Here is a 22,757-nt window from a genome sequence, read left to right as displayed (position 1 = left end):
ACCAGGAAGTCCAGAGGAATGTATTACTCAATTTAGGGGATAAATGGAATGAGTGGTAAATCCGGAAAATTTTAGAGGTACTTTTGAGAGATGGGTTGCTGTAGGCATTGGTGGAGGGAAAGGGAGGAAGAAGAGCATTTTAGGTAGAGGGGCTGTTATTTTCAAATGGGCAAGGAGTCAGGAAAATGTGGCTCTGTATAAGAAAGTTTGGTTGGAGATCACGGCATGTGAAGGAACTCTTGATTTTTCTTCATAACACTGTTCTTTCCTCCAACCTTCAACTCAGTAAATGATACCTCTGTGCACTTGCCCACTTGAGTACTCAAACCAGCCTTGGAAGTTATCCTTTATTCCTCAGAGGCTGTGACCAACATCCACCAAAATATACTGGATCTGTCAGTTTCTCTTCATTGCTGGCACCATACCCCAAGCCTCTGTTTCTTACCTGGACAGCTGCTGTAGTTCCTAACACATCACTTTCCACTCCTGCTCCCTTGTGCATGCTGCACCCCCCCATCCCATTTCCATTCTTAAATCATATATCCAAGATGTCTTTGCCCCTGTTGAATGTGTTTCTTTTGCCTGATTCATAGTTTGGCTAGCTCTTTTTCATTCTGATCTCGGTTCAAATTTAACTTCCTTAGAGGAAGTCTAATTCTAACTCTAGGTGCATCCCTAGCACCTAGAAACAGCTTATACATATTCAAATGCTTGTTGAATGAATAAAGTGAAATGGAATTGGAATACTAAGTTGGAAATTAAGTGAAAAGCCAGATTAAGGATGTGGATGCAGAGAGATGCTTGATTCTCCATTTGAGTCATGTCTAGCCTTTCCTTCGTTTTAGTAGGCCTTTATACTTAGTGTCTCTCTGCATGAGGAGAAATGTCAAAGAGCTTTGCTCTTGTAAACCTCACATCTGAAATCGGTGTGTCTGATTTTCCATGGCAAGGATGTATTAAGTGTTCACTGCTTCTCCACTGTTGCTTGTGATCACAACCTTGTGAGCATTCTGCATCTGATTTCTGAGGCTCGTTATTGCCCCTTTACCAATAACTTGGGCTGATTAATGTGTTGCAGGCTCTCACTTTCCTGTAACTATACAAGCTAACTTTCCTAATGACTTTGTCTATAGATGTAAGGTGCCTATTGTTTGAATTACTGCAAAAATGATCACTACAGAGCAGCCATATTTTTAGGATAAAGATCAGAAGCAGACACACCGCACTTAGTAAGTTATAGAACACAAACCTTTCACTTCTTCCATAATTCTCAACTACTTTAATATCAGTATTATGAGAAGCCCTGATCACTATGGTTGTACTTGCTAAAAGAAGACTAAAAATATTTTAAACTGGCAGACTACTACTACTAATTGTAAGACATCTGTCTTGAATACCTGTATTTTGTTAGGTCTGTGGCTCAAGTGTTGCCAGCTGAGCCATAGACCTAATTTAAGATGGTCATATCCAGGGCGTGTCTGCCCAGAAACGGAGTCGCTGAACGGCACTGAAGGCAAGATGCCCTCTGCTGTGGCCACGCCAGCCCCCAGCTACACACCGGACTGCTGCGTTTGAAGGACTGCAGACCAACCAGCTCGGTTATTTTCTCTCAGAAGCACGTTTTTATTAAAATCACTGGTGCGGAGCATCGGGAAAGAAAAATAAGATGGTCATATATAGCATTATTCCTACCAAGCTTACTTTCTCTTATGTTAGGTTTATATCTAAACTTTAGACGAGATAATGTGCATTCAGGGTAGTATGGCTATGGACCTAAACTTTTAAAGAACTATTCACTGTGCTTGTTTCACATCCTGTAACTCCTGGTTACATTCTGCAACAATATTGCCAGCTGTCTGCAGTATAGTCACATTCCCATGGAAGACTGGTTCTACAAGTGTCAGAAGCAAAGAGAGAGGGACTTCCCTGGTGGTCCAGTGGGTACGACTCCATGGTCCCAATGCAGGGACCCCAGGTTTGATCCCTGGTCAAGGAACTAGATCCCGCTTGCATGCCGCAACTATGCATGCCATGAACAAAGGAGTCCACATGCTGCAACCAAGATCCCACATGTGGCAACTAAGACCACATGCAGCCAAAATAAGCAAATAAATATTAAAAAAAGAAAAAGGCAGAAAAATTTCAATAAGGCCGGATGTCTACAGAGTCGAGTGCAGCAGAACAGGGAAGACTGGGACCTGAGAAAAGGTCACTGGAAATTGGTATCCTGATCACTTGGAGAAAGCAGTTTCAGTAGAGGTGTGCGTGGGCCTGGGGCTAAGGGATAGAAGAGGAACAGCAGGTGACTAAAGATGAGTTAGTGGAGAGAATGTGATTTTTTGAGATTCTGAGGTACAGGAAAGAAGATACAGTCTTTGGCTTTGGTTTTAAAAGTAGAAATGATTTGAGTATGGCTATAGATAGGCAAAACAAAAGTATGGGAGAAAAACCAAAGATATAGAAGAGGCAAGAGGGCAAGAGCTGGGCTTGAGATCATGGGTGAGGAGATTAGCCTCGGCATGTCTTCCAAACAGAGGATGAATGACTAGAGTACAGGTGAGGAGAGGATACTAGAGGAGAGTGGTCACTGAATGACCTTAGTCCTACCTGTAAGAGAGGGGTTTGAGGTCTTTTTCCTGGAGGGTACGAAGAGAAGAAGGTAGAGCTTTGAGACCCAGGAAGTATTTATAGCTGCGTGAAAGCATGTAGGTACATTAACAGATCCAGAAAGGATCTAGAAATTTAAAAGTAGTTTCTTTGGGATCATTGTTTGAATTCATAACTTTTTAATTTAGTTTAATTTCATTTATTTATTTTTTAGGAGAACTGAATGGAGCAAAGGCCTTCAGTGGGGCATCAATCATTGGGGTGAAAATATGGAAAAGAGTGATAGAACCAAAACCTGGTTCTAAATTAAATTATTAGATTTCTTTTCCTGCTCCTCTTAGCTCTTTTAAAAGGTAAAATTATACTTATAGTGATTCGAAAGTCAAGTAGTGTAGAAGCCATAGTGAAAAGCTAAGAATCACAAAATATGCCTGTACCACCAAGTTTAGCTCCCTAGAGGGAGAACTACTGGAGACATCCAAGCTGTTTTGTGTTTCTTCTGGTAGTTGCCTCCATGCCTCTCAATAGTACGTTTATACCACTGTTTGATTTTTAAATTTTAGACATAAATTAGTAGTTTTCAAGACTGATAAATGAGGATTAACCTTACATTTCCCACCTCCTCTCCCTCCCACCTGCCTTCTAGGATCATATCACTACTCTTGGTTCCTTTATAGGCTTCCTTTACAACGTCTAATAATATATTTTTACAGTTATTTCTTATCCTATTGGCTGTCAACAGTATTTCCTGTGTATTTCTAGTGTATAAGATCACAATATTAAAACCACTATCCTTCCTTTGACCCTCCTCCCTTCTTTTGGCCTTTGTCATCTGTGTTCTTACAATTACCTTATTAAGGTTAATACCATTTGCATTCTATTTTATAATCATTATTAATAGTCCTGCTAGTTTTGTAGGTTGCTACAGGTCACTGCAGATCACAGTGTATGCTGTGATTTCATTTTCTTGTATAGCTTTTTGTTTTTCTTGGTGTTTCCAATTATTTTTTCCTCTCATCCTTTTAGCCTCTATCATAACCACAATTATTTTAATACTTTCCATCACATCAAGTATTCTATAGAGTCATCCTTTTGCTCCAGAAAACTCCCCTGTGGGCAAGTCTCCTTGCTTCAGTCTGAACTTGTTACTTTCTTATCCTAATGCACAGCTGTCATCTGGGCACTTAGCTGCTCTCCTGAACTGAATCCATTATTTCTAGATTGCACTTATGGCAACCATTGCCTTTTGCCAGTGTCTTAGGTCAGAGTCCCTAGAAGTGGGAATTTCCCTAGAAGTGGAAGTTCTTTATTTTTAAAAAAATTCATGGATAGTTTTATGCATCACGAACATCTTTCTCCAGTCTGTGGCTTGCCTTGTTTAGTTGGTGATATCTATTGATACATTCCTAGTCACATTTTCAAACTTAATTCAAACATACCTTTGTGAAAACTGAATATTCCCCTCCCCTATGTCACGTTAATTGTTCCATTTTCTGAGACACAATAACCATTTCCACAGTTTTAGCACTAAATCACACACAATACATTCTAATTGACTTCATTCAGTTATCCTCTCTTCCAGGAAAATTGTCTTTTTTGCTCCAGCACTTAGCCTGTGCCTGGCCATTTTAAGTGCCCAATAAATATTTTCTGAAAGAAATTATACCCTTGAGATGTAGTCATTCCCATTCACCCCGTTCATCCCATACACCACTCTATAATGGTCATGGTTTTTAATCAGAAATCCATAACTGGCTCATTTAAGGGAAAAGGGATTCACTGAAAGATATCAAGTCACTTACAAAATTGTTAGAAGGGCTGGAGAAACCGTCTTGATGTAACTCTAGGAACAACCCCAGAAACATGCTACAGCAATGGCCTGATATGGAAGCTGCTGCTGCCACTGCTGCCACCAACCACTGAAAGCCAGGAGCCCAGCTTTGATGTGACCACTGTTGTCCCCCAAACTTGGCTACCTCTGCTACTATCTTCATTGGCAAATGGAAGTTCTGGGCAGAGCCTCTTTCTCCGTATTTCTCACTTCTGTAACCTAGCCTCGTGAAGATGAATCTGATCTTTGTGGCTTAGGTCATGAGACTGCATCCAGGCTGCAAAAGAGGAGGGAGTTTGCAACTATCAGGAGGCAGGACTAGTGTAGAAAATCTCCCCAAATACAGAAAAGATGACAAACACAACTGTGATAGATGCCATTATACCTTCCTGTGTGCTTCTTCAATACCACATTTCAGTGTTGTCTACTTGAGGATGTGAGAACTTCAGGGAGCTTATTATATCCTTACTTATTTTGACTTGACATGCCTGGAAGCATTAAAAGAGGATCTTAAAACTATACAGCCAGGCAGCATACCCAAGTAAGTCAATGAATTTGCACAGTCCTACTCTTTGAGCTATTCATCCTTTCTGGCTGACCCCTAAGTTCATTTTATTCCCCATCAAAAATGCTCTTTTGGACTTCCTAGGTGGCGCAGTGGGTAAGAATCCGCCTGCCAATGCAGGGGACATGGGTTCAAGCCCTGCCCCAGGAAGATACCACATGCCGCGGAGCAACTAAGCCCGTGCGCCCAAAAAAAAAAATGCTCTTTTATAAGTCACTCATTTCTTGATTCAGCTTCCATTGGATCCTGCAACATGGCAGAACCAGGCAGTCAAATGCAGGGAGTGAATATGCAAGGAGAGATAGGGCTGAGAATTTGATTAATAATATCTTAAAATTGTATAGCACAGTCCAGTTTCCAGTACACTTTTTCATTTATCTCATTTGAACCCCTCAACAATACATATATAAGTTGCCTCGTTTTTACTTGTTAAAAAAAAAAATAAAAAGCTCAGTTTTCTCACACTGGTAGAGTTTACAGGTAAGCTAGGGGACAAGGCAAGAAATCTATGTGTTAATTGATATAGAGTTGGAGACATCAGTATGAACTCTTGTTTGGTTTAATATAGAGAGCTACAGGACTTCCCTGGTGGTGCAGTGGTTAGGAATCCACCTTCCAATGCAGGGGATGCGAGTTCAATCCCTGGTCAGGGAACTAGGATCCCACATGCCATGGGGCAACTAAGCCCAGGCGCCACAACTAGAGAGCCCGTGCACCACAGCCAGAGAGCCTGTGTGCCACAACTATTGAGGCTGCATGCTCTGGAGCCCGTGTGCCACAGCTAGAGAGAAGCCCACATGCCACAGTGAAGAGCCTGCATGCAGCAACTAAGACACAATGCAGCCATAAATAAATAAATAAGAGCTACATAGATATGTGTCCATACACAGATATTGTACACATAGTTCCTTGCTTTGTGGCTGAGAGGACCTAGAATCGATAATACCCCAGTAGCAACAAGGCCCAGATCATAGCTTTAATATTCTCCAGTGAAATGAATCAGGACTCCCTGGAGAGATGCATGATTCCAGGACGGTGGCAGGGAATAGACAAGATGCACTGGTAGAATCTTGTAGTACTAGAAAGAAAGTGCTTAAAAAAAAAATAAAAAAACAAAAAACAAAGCCTACACACAATGATGGGGGTGGGGCAGGAGGAGGGGGTATGTCAAAGGGACACAGGTACCCCCTGAAATCTCCCAATGGCCAAAGCTTAAACAATGGGAGCAGCAAAGTAAAGCAGTATTAGATTATAATGCAGGGACTTCCCCGGTGGTCCAGTGGTCAAGACTCCACACTTCCAATGCAGGGGACGCGTGTTTGCTCCCTGGTCAGGGAACTAGGAAACCACACGCTGCATGGCATGCCCCCCCCCCCAAAAATAAATAAATAATGCAACATGTAAAACAAATATCCATGAGTCTATACTGATATAAATGAATAAATAAACGAGTAAGTGGGGGATATGGGGCAAACGGCCCACACAGAAGAATTCCAAGTTTATGGAGGTCCTGTCTCCTCTCTCCTCAAGGAGGGGAGCATAAGTCTCCACGCCTTACGTGTGGGCTGCACGCGGTGGCTTTATTCACGTGTACAGAAGGGGGCCTGAATTAGTTTGGTAGGCCTGCCATAACAAAATACCACAGACCAGGGGGCTTAAACAACAGAAATTTATTTCCTCACCATTCTGGAGGCTAGACGTCCAAGACCCAGGTGTCAGCTATTTTGGTTTCTTCTGAGGCCTCTCTCCTTGGCTTGCAGTTGGCTAACTTCTTCCTGTGTCTTCACATGGTCTTCCCCTTGTATACATGTCTGTGTCCTAATCTGTTTTCCTAAGGACACCAGTCATATTGAATTAAGGTCCAATGGACCTCATTTTAACTTAACTACCTCTTTAAAGACACTATCTCAAAATACAATTGTATTCTGAGTTATTGAGGGTTAGAACGTCAACACACGAATTTTGAGGGGACAAGATTCAGCCTATCACAGGGGAAAAAAATAACTTTACAGTGAAAAAATCTGACACTTCCTGAGCCAGATGATCAAGGTCAATATCAATCATGATGTTATATCAACATCAAGGTCATGTTGATATGATTACCCTTGATATAATATAATGAAAATGGCACTTTTGGTGACCTTTGTGGTCTTCCTCACAAAAACCTATAACTCCAGTCTAATCAAGACACATCCCAAATGAGAGACATTCTGCAAAATATTTGACTGGTACTACTCAAAATTCATCAAAATTATCCTTGTCATCAAAAACAAGGAAAGGGAGAAACTGTCAGCCAAGAAGATCTGAACGAGACATAATGACTAAATGTCATGTGGCATCCTGGAGGGATCCTGGAACGAAAAAGGACGTTAGATAATAACTAAAGAAAAACTAAGGAAATCTGAACAAAATATAGGCTTTAGTTAATGATACTATATCAACATCAGTTCAGTAATTATAACAAATGTACCATACTAATGTAAGACTCCAATAAGGCAAACTGGTTTCTGGGTGTCTTGATCTGCTCAGGCTGCTGTAACAAAAACCATAAATTACTGGGTAGCTTATAAACAATAGAAATGTATTTCTCGCAGTTCTGGAGGCTGGGAAGTCCATGCTAAGGGGGCAGCGCATTCAGTGTCTGATGAGAGCTGACTTCCTCATACATGACTCTCTTCTCATTGTATCCTTCCATGGCAGAAGCAGTGTGGGATCTTTAGGGGGTCTCTTTTATGAAAGGCCCTAATGCCATTCATGAGGGCTCCACCCTCATGACCTAAGAACCTCCCAAAGGCCCCACCTCCTACCATCATTACCTTAGGGGTAGGATTTCAACATACAAATTTGGGGGTGAGGGGCATAAACATTCAGTCCATTGCACACAGTATATGGAAACTCCGTATTATCTTTGCAATTTTCCTATAAATCTAAAACTGTTCTTAAAAAAAGTTTATTAATAAATAAAACAGGGAGTTCCCTGGTTGCCTAGTGGTTAGGATTCTGGGCTTTCACTGCCATGGCCTGGGTTCAATCCCTGGTCAGGGAACTGAGATGCAACAGCCTTGTGGCATGGCCAAAAGGAAACAAAGCAAAACAAGGCTCACCTTGCCTTAAGATGCTTGCCCCAGCTTAGCGCTGGGACTAGCATCTAGGTCATTTGAACCTAAGTCATTTTCACTACTGAGGGGCTTCCACCACTACCTCACGGAAGGTACAGACAAGATGAGAGTACTTAAATAAGTACTTAAAATCAAGTAATTCAGGACGATCAAGGCAGTATAAAGCAGGTAAGTGCTATGGATTTGAGCAGAAAGTATTTCAAGATCTAGAACAATCAACTGATAGAAGGAGCTAGGCATAGAGATGCAGAGGCTGCTCCAATAACAGGTGGTCAGCACCCAGGCGAGAAAACTGGGAGCAAAGGGCCAGAGATCGGAGATATTTTAGGAAACGTAAGATTAGAATCTAGAATTAGAGTAATAGGTACTGGGAATAAAAATAATTGTACCTTTTGAGCTAAGTACTGTCCTTTTTATCCTCCTTGCCTGGGGAGCCTTAAAGTGTAGCCAAGCCTATCTCCCAAGTGAGAGGGAGGGAGGATAACTGGCTGGGGCTAGGGACGTGACGGGGTGGGGATCCAGGAGTACCTGATGTCTGCCTTCCAAATTTCAAGTCTTTTAGGTCAGTCTTCCTCTATTTTTCACTCTGCTTTTTCTGCTTCATAACCTAGTTCCCTCCAGCTGTTCCTTTACATATCTATCAATGATAAATGACCCCCCCCCCCACTCCATATCATCATTTGGATCTTTTAATGAGCTATATGGGGCTCCCACCCAAATGTCACCTGTGCCCATGCCTAGTCCTCTGAAACATTAAATATTAGGACATGTAAATGCCAGTGAATGTACTATAACTAGTAACACAGTACTTTGTCTCTGCCTCTAGAATTGGGTCAATCTTACAGAATTAGAATTATTACTTCATATGTCCATGCAGCATGGACTGCCCCTTCCCCTATGCCTGCAGCCACTCCTTGCAGTGAGCTCCCCCAGGCCAGGGACCATGTTTCATTCATCTTCGTCTTTACTGTCTTCAGTGCTACCACATGATAGGCCCTCAATAGATTTTTTTTTTCAATTTGAATAAAGCAATGACCACACTACTAAAAATTGCTGCTTAGTTTTTCTCTCTTCCTTATTTAGTTTTTCTCCATTGCACATTGTTACATATTGAATTGTGTTCCCCTGAAAGATGAAGTCCTAACCCCAACTACTTGTGAATAAGATTTTATTTGGAAATAGGGTCTGTGCAGATGATCGAGTTAGGATGAAGGCACTAGGGTGGACCCTAATCCAATATGACTATGTCCTTAGTAAAAGGGGAAACTTGGACATGGAAGCACTCATGCACACAGGGAGAAGACCATGTGAAGATGAAGACAGAGATTGGGGTGATGCAGCAGAAGCCAAAGATTGCTAGCCAACCTTTAGGATGAAGGAGTGAGGCATGGAACAGATTCTCCCTTGCAGCTCCCAAAAGGAACTAACCCTGCCAACACCTTAATCTGGGACTTCTAGCCTCCAGATCACACAGTACATTAGTGTCTAAAACACCCAGGTCATGGTACTTTATTATGGCCCTAGCGAACTAACACACTTATCACCTTCACCTTCTAACTTTCTAACTGTCTATCTTGCTGACTAAAATGTAAGCTCCATGGGGTCAGGGATTTTATCTGTTTTGTTTACTCTTGAATCCTCAACATGTAGAATCCTCAACATGTTTCTGGTACAATGTAGCTCTCAATATTTGTTGAAAAAAGTAATATCCATGAATACTTTGGAAGAAAGGGATTTTTCACAATAACTTGGACACTGTTTTTATTTGGAAAACAACCTGCATGAAAATGTTCCCACTCCTAAATCAATAATTGAAAACTTTATCAATTTAAAATAAAATATACATGGACTTCCTAGGTGGCGCAGTGGTAAAGAATCCACCTGCCAATGCAGGGGACATGGGTTCAAGCCCTGCCCTGGGAAGATTCCACATGCCACGGAGCAACTAAGCCCATGCGCCACAATATGTGCTCTAGAGCCCGTGAGCCACAACTACTGAGCCCATGTGCTGCAACTATTGAAGCCCACACGCCTAGGGCCCGTGCTCCACAACAAGAGAAGCCACTACAATGAGGAGCCTGTGCACCACAATGAAGAGTAGCCCCCACTCTCAGCAACTAGAGAAAGCCCGTGTGCAGCAATGAAGACCCAATGCAGCCAATAAATAAAAATAAATAAATTAATTAATTTATAAAATAAATAAAATAAAATAAAGTAAAATATACAATGTGCTCTGACTACTTTTTGGGAGGAGGGAATCTTAAACCCTCAGAAGTTGTTCCTGTTGCTGGTTTCCCCAGTTCACCAATGAGAGTCCTTGGGACTGTGAATATACATCGTTAAGGTAGGGAGGTCAGCCCATCAGGGTTTCCTGGTTGCTTCTTCCAGCTTTTAAGTCTACTCTTCTGAATGAGAAAATGTAAGGTCCAGAGCAGAAAACCCTTCTCTCTTTCTCATCCTCACTGCCTTCCTCCTACTATGGGCCAAATATTCCAATGGTTGAATGCATGTGTTCAGGAATTAGAAAATAATTCTAGTTCATTTTTTCCCTGTCAGGGGAAACACAAAACAAAAAACAACCCAAAAACTTCATTGACACCTATAATACCCTTTTAATTTTTTTATTTTTTTCTCAGTTTAGGGGAAGAAAAAAAAAGTTTTCCTCCACCCTCCTACGGTTCCTGGCTGGGTCTGAAAATTAAACTGACAAGAATAGATTAACTCAAGAAAAGCATACTAATTCATAGTTTTACATAATACAAGAGCCGTCATAAGGAATTGAAGACCCAAATAAATGGCAAAACTTACTAGCTTTAATATTGGGTTGAACAAAGAGAAGCAATTGTGGAAAAGTTACTTAACAATGCAGGGAGGCTAAAGGAAGATAATTATTTTAACAAGGTCTGTTTGTATAGAATTCTGTTGGTCTCAACTTCTCAGTCCTTGATGATAAGAATGTTACTTTCCTTCCGGTATTAGGGAGTACATCTTTCATATAGGAATTTCATCTTCTGCTTTTAAGAAAAAGAAGGAAGGTCTGTGTTTTTCTTGTATTTGATGTTTTCCAAGTGCCACCAACTCAAAACAGTCAATGTACCAAAGCAGCGTACCCTAGGGTGACAGAGCCGGAACCCCTTCATCAGCATACCCAGCATTTCTCAACAGTCCTGGGAGGTAAGTACTAGCTGGAGGATACGAAAACAGAGTGGTTACCACCTTACACAAGGCATGAACAAACTGCCAGGGGTAGAATTCAAACCTCTTAAATCTCAGTCCAGTGCCCTTTCTGGTGTACTGCTCATAGCTGCACAGGTTTTCTCTTTTTTAAAGAAAGGGTGGGATCCAAAAACATGAACAAGATTTAGTTTTAGAATTGGACAGAGAGTTCTGAAGGACTCTGTAGCTATCACCTCTTGCATCGCTGAGGAGATTGTGGGCAGTGAGCAAGGGGAGGAGAAGCCAGAGTTCCAGGGAGTGAGGACTGGCTCTAAGTATCCACCTCATTGATGATCTTCCTTCAAATACACACGCAGGACACACACACTACCAAGCCCTGAGAGACAGTTTTGATAAAAACCATCCCAGAGTCCTATGACGGGCACTGGGCACCACTCAGAGTTCAAAGAAATAAGGAAAGATGACCACACTAAAAAGAGGTTGGGATGAAAAAATATGGAGATTAGCCACACTGGAATGAAAGTGTGGGTGGGGAGGAGGTAGAGGATGAAGACCTCATCGGCATCGGGGTGGGGTGGAAAGATCACATTCTTGTGCTTGCAGTGCAAGGATAACAGCGATTAGATAGAGAATGAGGGCTAGGGCAGAAGGTTAGTGGCACCGCTACGAAGACACAGGCCTAGGACCAAAGGAGTATAGGGCCGCCCCCTGGGGGGCATCTTGTACAAGGCACACAACTTTCTGTAGCTTAAAACAGGCCCCTACGCTCCGGCTTCATGAAACTACCCTACGGCAGATGCCGAGGTGTTCAGGATGACCTTGGTGATTCTTTCTCTCAAATTCCCGGTCCTCGCTCACTCCCAGGCCTCTATGGCTAATAAGGCTGTTCTGGAATTCTAGGTTATTCTGTGGCCTCCCCCCAAGTCCTTTCCCTACAAATGTTTGGAAGCACAGGAGAAGCAGCCTGCAGACAGCCAGTCATTTACCTGGATACCCTCAGTGACACCAGCTGTCGCTGCCCCTCTCGGGGGCTGGGCTATCCTGCACCATCCAAGACTCTCTCGGGGTCTGGGACATCCCGGAGGCCACGCGCCCCCGGGACGGGTGCGCAGCCAGCGGGTGTCCTGGGCGGGCTTCTGGACCTCGGCAGCGCGGGAGGGGGCGGCGGCGACGCTGGCTGGCAGGCGGACGATGCTCGGTGCCCGCAGCCGATGGGAGGCAGCGTGAGCTCGACAGAACCGCGAGCAGCCGCGGTGGCAGCGCTGGAGCGCAGCCGCCTCCCGCTCCCACAATGCATAGGGCGGCGGCGGCGGCAGCATCACCGGCCGCCGGGGCGTGTGCGGCGGCGTCCCCGAGGACCCCGGGCATCCCGAGCGCGCGCCCCGGCTCACGGCGCGCCCGGGAGTGATGGCGAGGCCCCCGCGGGCCGTCCGCGCCTGAGGCGCCCCGCCCCGCCCCGCCCCGCCCCGCCCCGCCCGCCCGGCCCGCCCCGCCCGCCCGGCCCGCCCCGCCCGGCCCTGCCCTGCTCCCCGCCGGCGGCGGCCCGGGCGCTTCCTAGTCGGCGCGGGCGGCCGCCCAGGCGAGGTGCGGCCTCCGCACAGGCGGGGGGCGTCGGCGTCGCGGGGCCCGCCATGGCCGCGTCCGAGCTCTACACAAAGGTGAGGCGCCCAGCGAGCCGCCCCGGCGGGAGGGGGCCGCGTGGCGCGGCGCCGCCGGTTGTCAGGCGGGGGAGGGGCCGGGGCGCGGGGACCCCGTCCGGCCCCGCCGGCACCACCCCCTTTCCGAGCGTTTCAAAATCCCCGGCCCTGCCCGCCGGTGGCCCGCGGAGGCGCCTCCCTGGTTCCGGCGTGGATGGTTAAGGCGGCGGAGGGAGGCCTGCCTCGGGGTGCCTCTCCGGCCCCTGCCCCGCTTCTTGGGCGGCGAGCGGTGCGGGTTTCTAAGCGGAAAGAGGGCCCGTGTGGATTTAGCAGGGCGGGCCTGGGTCAGGATCGCTCGGCCCTACGTCTTGCTTTAGGAAAAATCCTGGCTGGTGGGAGATGCTGGATCTGGTAGATCAGATGCTCGCTCCTTCCCTTGGGGACACGCGCTTAAAATAACGTCTTGTGTTGGTATGCGGTATCGCTTCTACGCCAGCCAACCTTTCTGTGAGATTTGGAATCCTGCAAACGGTCACCAGCAGATTTTCACCTTTAGTTGCCCGGTTTCAGATTGCTGCCCTTGGGGCGGAGAGCCCCTGGGGAAGATGCAGCTGAATAAATGGGAGCTGATTCACCGGGATGGTCGGTTGTCATTTGTCGCTGGGAGTTTGCAATGTGCGTGTAATCCCTTAGAGCCTTGTTAGGCTCCATGTCTTCACCATCCGCTGGGGCGAGCCTTTTCCTACTGGGTTTAGTTTAAGGGAAGTGGCAGCCTTTCCTTTCTTATACTGACACCAGTATTCTCTGGGGCTGGTAATCAGTGAATGGCATATTTTGGAGAATGTCCCTTCAAGACAGTGTGCCCTTTGTGACTGTGTGTAGTCCTGGTATTTTATACTATCACTGCTTTGTAGGTGGGTGTTTTGCCAGCTATTAATTACCTCTAATTCCAGTTAACAGAATTGCCTTAACTTTTCAAGTTTGCATTTGCGGTCTAGTCTACATTTATGGCCCCAGAATCATTGCTTCCAAATATGACCCAAGTAAGCCCAGGGCCCAAGCTGCAGCATGTTATAGAAGGAAGAGGTCTGGACTCTCCATCAAGAGACCTGGATTCTAGCCCTTGATTCTAGACAGGGCTTTTTCAGTTACTGTGTGATCTTGGACAAATCACTTAACCTCTCTCTGCTTCAGTTTCCTCATCTGTAAATGGTTAATTATACCTGCCCTATATCTCTTACAAGGCTGTTGTTGTGGGGATCAAACAGTAATTAGATGGGAATGCTTTTTGTAACCTGTGAATTTCTCTACAAATATGAGGTATATTTCTTCAACCATGAAATGAGTTTGCGTGAAACATTTCGTGGGACCTCTCTCTTTCCAGCCGCAGATTTCAATACTACACAGTTGAAACTTTCTCTGAACCTGGTAATTCTTTAGGCATTGTAGATCTCTAATGTATGATTGAATACAATTGGAAATTGATCTGAATTTACTTTATTAACAAGCATTTATATAAAGCTAACAATGTGCCAGGTACTGTTTTAAGTGCTGTGTAAATATGAACTCATTTAATCCCTATAGTAAGCATATGAGGTAGGTACTAAGAAATATCAGAGTCATTTTTACAAGAATAGATATGGTCTGTAAATATTCCTTATTTACTTTGTATAGACCCCATTCTTCACTGCTTGAAGAGCCATCCTTCAGCTGCTTATTTGTAGGCTGCTTAACTAGACACTGTTGGGTAATACGTTGCTCTTGGTTTTTGGATCTGCTTTTTTCCCCCCAAACTAATAGGCAAGAAAAAAATTTAAAGGAATTGTAAGATTTTGGGCTTTGGTCATAACATCATCACAATCTGCTTTAAAATTCACCCTGTAGTCATTGTAAAGACAAACTGGTTTACACATCAATAGGAAAGTTGGGCTTAAGTTGCCTTCTCCTAAATACATTTATACCTAAGAATAATCTGGTCACTTGGTTTGTTTGTTAGCTGATTCTTTTCGTGAGTGGACCTTAGCTTAATTGTGGGGAAAAATATCTATTGAGCACCTCCTGGGTGCCGGGTACTCTGCTTAATGTCGAGAGGTTCTAACATGTACAAGACACAGTCCTTTCCCTCAAAGGGCTCACAGCCTGCTTCTTATATTCTTGGCCCACTTTGACTCTCCAAGGGCATAAATAACCCGCTGTTACCTCAGCAGCAGGCAGACAGCTGGTGTGGTATTTATTTGGAGAAGTTAGGGAACAGGTTGGGACATGAGACAGTTGGAATGATTCTAGAGATAAAAGCCTGGGTAGTGATTATTAGAGGAAGAGGGAAATCATTAGAAGTAATATCAATGGATAATAAACACAAGGATTTTTCCCTTGCAGAGGATTATAAGGAAGGAAGTTCTGGGGGTAGACTACAAGGAAAGATGTAATAGTGACATGCCATAATTATGGTATTCAATGTAGTGGTTAAATTTGAAAAGTGCCCTTTTAAAAAATGTCACTCAGAGCTTAAAGGCAGATTTTGATGTGTGGTACAAATCAGCTCCTATTACAGTGGAAGACAAAAAGACCATTCAGTTTATTCTTTTTTAGCTAAAATGATAATTGTTTTGTCACAGCAATTTAGCAGGTCTTCCTTTTTGTAAGTTTTTCCAGCAGTATAAACATTTTAAAGGCAATAGCCTGGTTCCTAGGATGTAACATTTTGGTTAAATCATGTTTGTTGAGTGTTAAAATAACAGCTTTATTGAGATATAATTCACATACCATACAATTCACCACTTTAAAATGTACAATTCAAAGGTTTTTAGTATAATCACAGAGTTGTGTGTTGATTTGTTTTTAGATCCACCTGACTCGTTCCTGAAAGAATTGAAGGTGGCTGTGACATTTTATTGTTTCTGGTTTTGAAAATATTTGCTAGTCTTGACTTGCCAATGGGATCTGAATCATGCCATCACCCGGAGCTACTTTCAGAAACTTCAAAGGATTCAGCATTTGTGGAGCTGGGTTTATTAATTAGACCCACACAGATCACCAACAGCAATAAAATGGCATCCTAGTCCTCCTCCCATGAGGTTCCCAGACACCATGAGTAGCACATAAATGCTGTAGAATGGCCAAGATTACCTGAAGTTTAATTAGGAGTCCCATAGTATGTCAGGATGCTGAATTTTTTAACAGTACAGAAACAATCTAAAACCCCCACTCCAGAAGCCAAGGAAACTTTCTTTAGATGAAACAGCTATTAGGCCAGTCGACTATAGATCTGTAACCTTCCTTTCCCACCATATATCCTCATCCTACTGAAGCCACATGGACTAGATTTTTTCTGGGATAGTTCCAATTTTATATTCTATGCCCTTGTCCCTTTAAGCCTTCAATCCTGGAAATTCTAATATTTTGGTTTTGAAATTGTATTTCTCAGACTGCTTCCAACATCTTAAAGCAGAACAGAAGTCTCTGATCATGTACCCTGATTTGGGCTTTGGCAAGTACATTCACTTTTCTTAAGTCTCCTGTCGTGCTTCTTCTATCTATATTTCTTCCTGATGTCCTTGGGCCTGTTAATGGCCCTGCTGTTTTCCTAGTTCCTCAGGTTGGAAACCGCTGTAGCCTTTTGTCTCATATTTTGCTTCTCCTTTACCAATTCTAATTTTAGTTGACATCCAGCTGACAGTTCTCTGACTTAATGACCTGTATGCATTTCTATCTTCTTATAGTTATTTGTGTATATGTAAGCCACCCCCACAATATTGTAAGTCCCCTGAGATGCTAATCAGGATTTGTTTACCTCCTATAGAGCCTAGCACAATGTCTTCCACATAGTAAGTGCTCATTAAATATTTGTTGGATGAATGAAAGAGTATTTAAACAGGAGAGAAACAGAAAATAATGGTTTGGGATGATTAGTCCGCTTGTAGGAATGAAGCGGCGTATAAAGAAGTGGTTGAACAAGTAAGCACATTTTCAGGCATGTTAAACAGGGTGAGTAATAGAGAGGAGAGCTGGGAGCCAGGGAGACCAAGGAAACTGTTGTAGGAAACAAAATGGAAAGTAATGAAAGTCTGGTAGACTGAGGTGCAGGCAGGTGTGAGAGACAGGTCTCTGTGATGGAGTAGATACAGGATGGGAAGGAGAGGGAAGAATGTAAGTTAACACCAGGGGCTCTAGCTTTGGAAACTGGAAGTTAATTCTCATTATATTATGAATTTTTGCTGACTTTGTGGAACTTGTTAGCTACTCAGAAATACTTCTTTAGGTTGCTTGAGCAAAGCAGAATGGTTGTGAATTCCTCTTGAAATTTGTTACTGTTTCTTGAAGTGTGACAGTTTGCTGTATTGCCCAATGGCTAAAAGATTACAAAAAAGTTATAATTTTAATGAGAGTTGCTACTGCCAGGTAAACAGTTTAAATCTACCTGGTGCTTTTAGCTTTTTGAAGTAGGTGGACACTGGAGGAAGGTCTGAATGGGGTTCCAGGGATTTAAATTCAACAGCCAAAAGGTTGTGGTGGAGCGGGGCGAGGGGGCGGGGGGGATAACTTTCCTGTAGGAGAGTGTGGGAGAGGAGGGTAATTTAGCTTCTCTGCTCTTTGCTTTATGATGAATTTTGCCTCCATTGCAAGAATCTAGGGGCACATGGCCCACTGGAAGATGGATTGAATTTATTTGTCTCCACTTTAGGTAATTCCTAATGAAATGTGAAGTATTATCAGAAGTATAAACCTCTAGCTGATCTATGGAATATGGTCTGGCCGTAGGTGAAATATTGTGCAGATAGCACCACTAACCCTAACCCTAACCCAGACTTTCTCCATTTGTCTACCTGGGAGGTTGTCCTCTCCCTTCCCTCTAGCTCCTGTCTCTGTATCTCTGTCTCTCTGTAATCAACTTTATTGAGGTATAATTTACATTTAATAAAGTTCACTCATTTTAAGTGCACAGTTTAATGAATTTTGATAAATATATTCTGTCATGTAACCACCATCACAAACAAGATACAGAACATTTCTATCACCCTCAAACGTTCCTTGGTGCTTAGCTCCTTTTCTTCCCCAGCTCATTCAAGGAGTTTACTGGAGTTGGCTTGCCTGCTGGGGCAGAGGAAAGAGCTGTTTGTTTTCAAAAATGTATGTTATAATTCCACCTTAGCTCAACCAATATTGATAACTGAATATAGAGACCTGACCTTGGGTGGGAGTCCCATGGAGTTTCACTGACAGTGGGAGGTGGGAGTAGATAGAAAGGAGTTTAGGTGGTTTATTCAATCTTTCCTTCAGGCACTTACCACCTTACCTTTCCTAATGGTGTCTGCCTTTGATGCCTTTTTCCTTAGGTCATTAGTGTGCTAAAATGCCCTTTTAGTCAGTTCTGCCCTTTAATGATTCTCCTGCCTCGTCTACGCTGGTTGTAATGTCCGTCTGGGTTTGTGCTGATAGAGATTTTAAAACTTTGCAGAAACTTATCCCTGGCTTCTTCATGCCTCAGACAGCGCTCCTCTTCAAAGCCCTTCTCAGTTGAAAGTCTCCTTAACCAGCTGCCATTTGCATTAAATATCTCCATGTACCACAGAGGCTTTTTGCCAATTGTAGAACTTAGGGATGATGTAATTATGCTTTAATTTCAAAATAATGGCTGCAAACTTGATTGAAATCAAAGGAGAAGTGCATTATCCACTTCTGAGTGTTCATGAGGATTATCTATCTGTCTCCTTTGGCCTGATGTGCTGCTGTGTTCAAAAACGTGAGCACAGGGACTTCCCTGGCGGTCCAGTGGTTAAGACTCCATGCTTCCATTGCAGGGGGCTCGGGTTCAGTCCCTGGTCGGGGAACTAAGATTCCACAGCCCACGCGGCATGGACAAAAAGTTAAAAAAAAAAATGTGAGCACAGTGCCGGACTGGAGGGAGATGGGACATAAAAAAAGACAAGTTTTGTCTCTCTTTAGTCACTCATATAAAAACATGCATTATCTCGACCAGGATTCCTGTGTATGTGGTTGGGGTTTCTACTTGATAAATACATTCTGAAGGAATTTCAGAATGGGAGAAATAAAATGATCAGGGCAATGAAGTGGCTAGACAGATTAAAAGGGCAGACCTTACAGAAAGATGAAGGTGAAGTGGGAAAATGGTGAAGTATTTAACATCAAGATTAGAAGTTTGTAACATCAAATCCCAGTTTAGTAAGGATACTTGTTAGATCTTGAAATAAATAAATATGTCATTTAAAAATGAATTTCTACTCTAACCATTGTTTTACACTATGAACTCATTATCTCAAGTTATGACATCAGCTAATATGTGTAGATAAATAGAAAGGGTCTGGCTAATTCATGGATCATAGTTCTGATACACTGACTTTCCAAACCTCTTTGACAGTGTTAAACAGTTTACCAGCCAGAGCTAGTTTAGTTGGAAGTGGTGGGAACCCAACTCAAAGGCAAAAAGGATTTCATCTGCTTAGATGCCCTGAAAGCCCAGGCATGGCTAGATTCAAGGCTCAGACGTGGTCTCTGGGGCTCTCTGTCTCTAACTTTCATGTCAGACTGCTATTTGACATTGGTTTCATCCTCAGGACAGCTCTTTTCAGGGTGAAAAAGATGGTCCATGGCACCTGCAGACCACATGTTCTAGCTCTGGGCCCGGAGGAAGAGAGACGGTTAGAGGAATTCTGGTTGTCCTTGCTTGCGGTCGTGTGCCCTCTCCTATCACTGTACCGAGTAGGGCGGGGCGGGGGGGTGGGGGTGGGCAGGGACTGTGAGCAGTCCAGTCTTGCTCATCTCAGACGCCAGAGGGAGGATGGGGCGTCGTGATTGATCGCCCTGCTCAGACCTGGTGGGGTGTCTGAAAGCTGTTCCCCATCAGACGGAGTAGTGCTAGGGAGAAAAAATAAAACAGCTACCCTCAATCAATGTCCACTATGAATCAGTCACCAAAAGTGACAAAGTGACTGAGTTCTGTCTCTCCTTTTCTGATTTTTGAGCAGATGAATATTAACTTTTAGAAAAGGCAAATACATCATTTTCCAACATAATCTCCTTGCTTTTCAATACACTTCATCCATCTGTCAACAAGCTTCCTTATTCCCTCAATAAAAAATGTTTTAGGCTGAGCTGCGAGCCACGAATGCACTGCTGTCTTCACTTCTTCATCAGAAGTGAATCTTCATCCTTGTAGGGCTGCTTTCAGGGGACCAAACAGGTGAAAGTCCAATGGAGCAAGACCAGGATTATAGGGAGGATGCTTTAACACCTCAAAATGAAGTAATCCATGACAGACTTAGGTTTCAAAAAGTTTGTGGGAGATGGGTACCAAGACAACTCATGGAAGAGCATAGACAGAAGCATCTGGATATCTGCAAACAAAATTTGGACCGATACTCTAAGGAAGGTAAAAGTTTCTTAAAGAGAATCATTACTGGTGATGAGACATGGATTCATCACTATGAGCCTGAGAGTAAACAGCAGAGTATGGAATGGAAACATCCTCAATCGCCGACCAAGAAAAAGGTCAAAAGTCAACCATCAACTGGGAAACTGATGCTTACAGTTTTCTGGGATTCTCAAGGGCCAGTATTGGAACATTATGAGGAAAAACATTCAGCAATCAACAGAGTGCTCATTACAGTGTGGTGCTTATTGAGGAGCTGAAGCCTCAACTTCAGATTAAATGCAGAGGACTGCTATCCAAGGGTGTTGTGATCTTGCATGAGAATGCACGTCTGCACACTTCTGCCCACACTGTCGACACTCTGCAAAAACTTCATTTTGAGGTGTTAAAGTACCTTGCCTGCAAACATTATTCTCTTACCCCATTTTCAGCCAAGGATAAGTAGCAAAGTTTCTTATTTCCCCCTTTTGACTGTTCAGATCATCCATTTTTCATCTCCAATGTTCTAATGTCTTTTTGCTCTCTTCCCTTACACCCTGTCGTCCACTGCTTGATCCTGTACTACTGACTATAGTTCATGTACCCACTCCTAATGCTCTGTTGTGCTTTGTTATAACCAAATTTCTTTTTTTTTTAATTTTTAAAAATTAATTTGTTTATTTTGCTGCATTGGGTCTGTTGCTGTACATTGGGCCCTTTGTTGTGGAGAGCAGGGGCTACCCTTTGTTGTGGTGCATGGGCTCTCATTGCAGTGGCGTCTCTTGTTGCAGAGCAGGGCTCTAGGTGTGTGGTCTTCAGTAGTTGTGGTGCATGGGCTCAGTAGTTGTGGTTCCTGGGCCTACTTGCTCCGCAGCATGTGGGATCTTCCCGGACCAGGGATGGAACCGTGTCCCCTGCATTAGCAGGTGGATTGTTAACTGAGAAGTCCACCAGGGAAGTCCCATAACCAAATTTCTTAGGGAGTGAATTATTTAGTAATTGAGAGGGAGGGTACTTCATTTTCTCAAAGCTATGTACTTTTGCTTTGTTATCATTCCCTGAATCTGACATCCCAAAATAGAAAGTAATTTTGGGTGAGTTTACATAAATCATATTTCATGTATGTGAGTATGTATGTGTTTTTATTTTATTTTTTAAATTAATTAATTAATTAATTAATTGGCTGTGTTGGGTCTTTGATGCTGCACACGGGGGCTTTCTCTAGTTGCAGAGAGCGGGGGCTACTGTTTGTTGTGTTGCACAGGCTCCTCATTGCCGTGGCTACTCTTGTACGGGCTGTAGGTGCGTGGGCTTCAGTAGTTGTGGCACACGGGCTCAATAGTTGTGGCTTGCGGGCTTAGTTGCTCTGCGGCATGTGGGATCTTCCTGGAGCAGGGATCCAACCCATGTCTCCTGTGTTGGCAGGCAGATTCTTAACCACTGCGCCACCTAGGAAGCCCCTGTATGTGTTTTAAACAAACACTTTTGTATTAGACTAGTTTTAAACTAGTTAGACTAGACTAGTTAAAACTTAGTTTTTCATTATCATACTAGAGTGATTACCGTAAGATAATCAGCTATTCCTTTAAGGATATGAGCTCACTTTAAAACATTTTTATAGCAGTACTTAAACTTTTAAACAGATTTGGTCTCTCTGTACTTAAGCTGAAAAAATCTCCTAGTTTGATAAACATCATGCCTAGGTTGGGAGCAGAACTCCTAGAGATATTTTCCACAAAATCAGGAAAAGTATATCAATAATTAGAAACTTGGGTCAAAACCTGGATTAAACTTTCATCAATTCAGAATGTATATTTGTTAAAATCTTGTTTTAGAAATGGAAAGTTAAACTGACTAGAGCTAATATTGTATTTTAACCCAGTCTTCCTGTTTATACTCATTTTTTTCCATTCTAACCAAGATTTCTCAACCTCTGCACTATTCTTTTTTTCTGGGGGCTTGTCCTGCACGTTGTAGGATATTTAGCCGCATCTTTGACCTGTGTCTGCTAGATCCAGTAGCATCCACTCCCCCCCGCCCCAGCCCCCAGTTGTGACAACCAGTCCATATTGTCTACAGATGGATGTAGACAAATGTTGCCTGCTTTGCCCTGCCCCTGCTTTAGAACTACTGCCCTAGTTCTTAGGACTTAGGTTAGGGTAAGAAAAAGTGGGAAAGAGTTAAAAATAAAAACAGGAAAAAAAAAAAGAAAAAGAAAAAAAAAAACAAAGACTAATTGTAAAAGCTTAAAAAAAATTGACTTTTTAGTAATATCTTTTCTGCTTATAGGAATGATATATTGTAGACAGTTTGGAGAATACAAAAACATATAAAGGAAGAAAATTTAAAAAAACTATACCATCCAGAGATGATTATTTTCAACCATTAATTTACTTCAAGTCTTTTATCTATATTCATAATGTTAATTTTTATGATTTTTTAAGCTTAATAT

General features: G+C 43.1%; 1 protein-coding gene across 3 annotated transcripts in view; it reads left to right on the top strand.

Annotated features, from left to right (window-relative positions):
- Positions 1–12,803: 12,803 nt before the first annotated feature.
- The window catches only part of MYO5A (myosin VA), a 187,015-nt gene continuing 177,061 nt past the window's right edge, over positions 12,804–22,757 (top strand). For all 3 annotated transcript variants that reach the window (XM_057722276.1, XM_057722275.1, XM_057722274.1), the window contains exon 1: positions 12,804–12,957. In XM_057722276.1, the coding sequence (XP_057578259.1) occupies positions 12,931–12,957 (27 nt within the window). In that variant the 5' untranslated portion in view covers positions 12,804–12,930. The remainder of the gene's footprint in view (positions 12,958–22,757) is intronic.

The sequence above is a fragment of the Hippopotamus amphibius genome, chromosome 2 (assembly GCF_030028045.1).
Source record: "Hippopotamus amphibius kiboko isolate mHipAmp2 chromosome 2, mHipAmp2.hap2, whole genome shotgun sequence".
Taxonomy (NCBI): domain Eukaryota; kingdom Metazoa; phylum Chordata; class Mammalia; order Artiodactyla; family Hippopotamidae; genus Hippopotamus; species Hippopotamus amphibius.
Note: the sequence above shows the minus strand (reverse complement) of the source record. Positions and strands in the feature narration are given on the sequence as shown.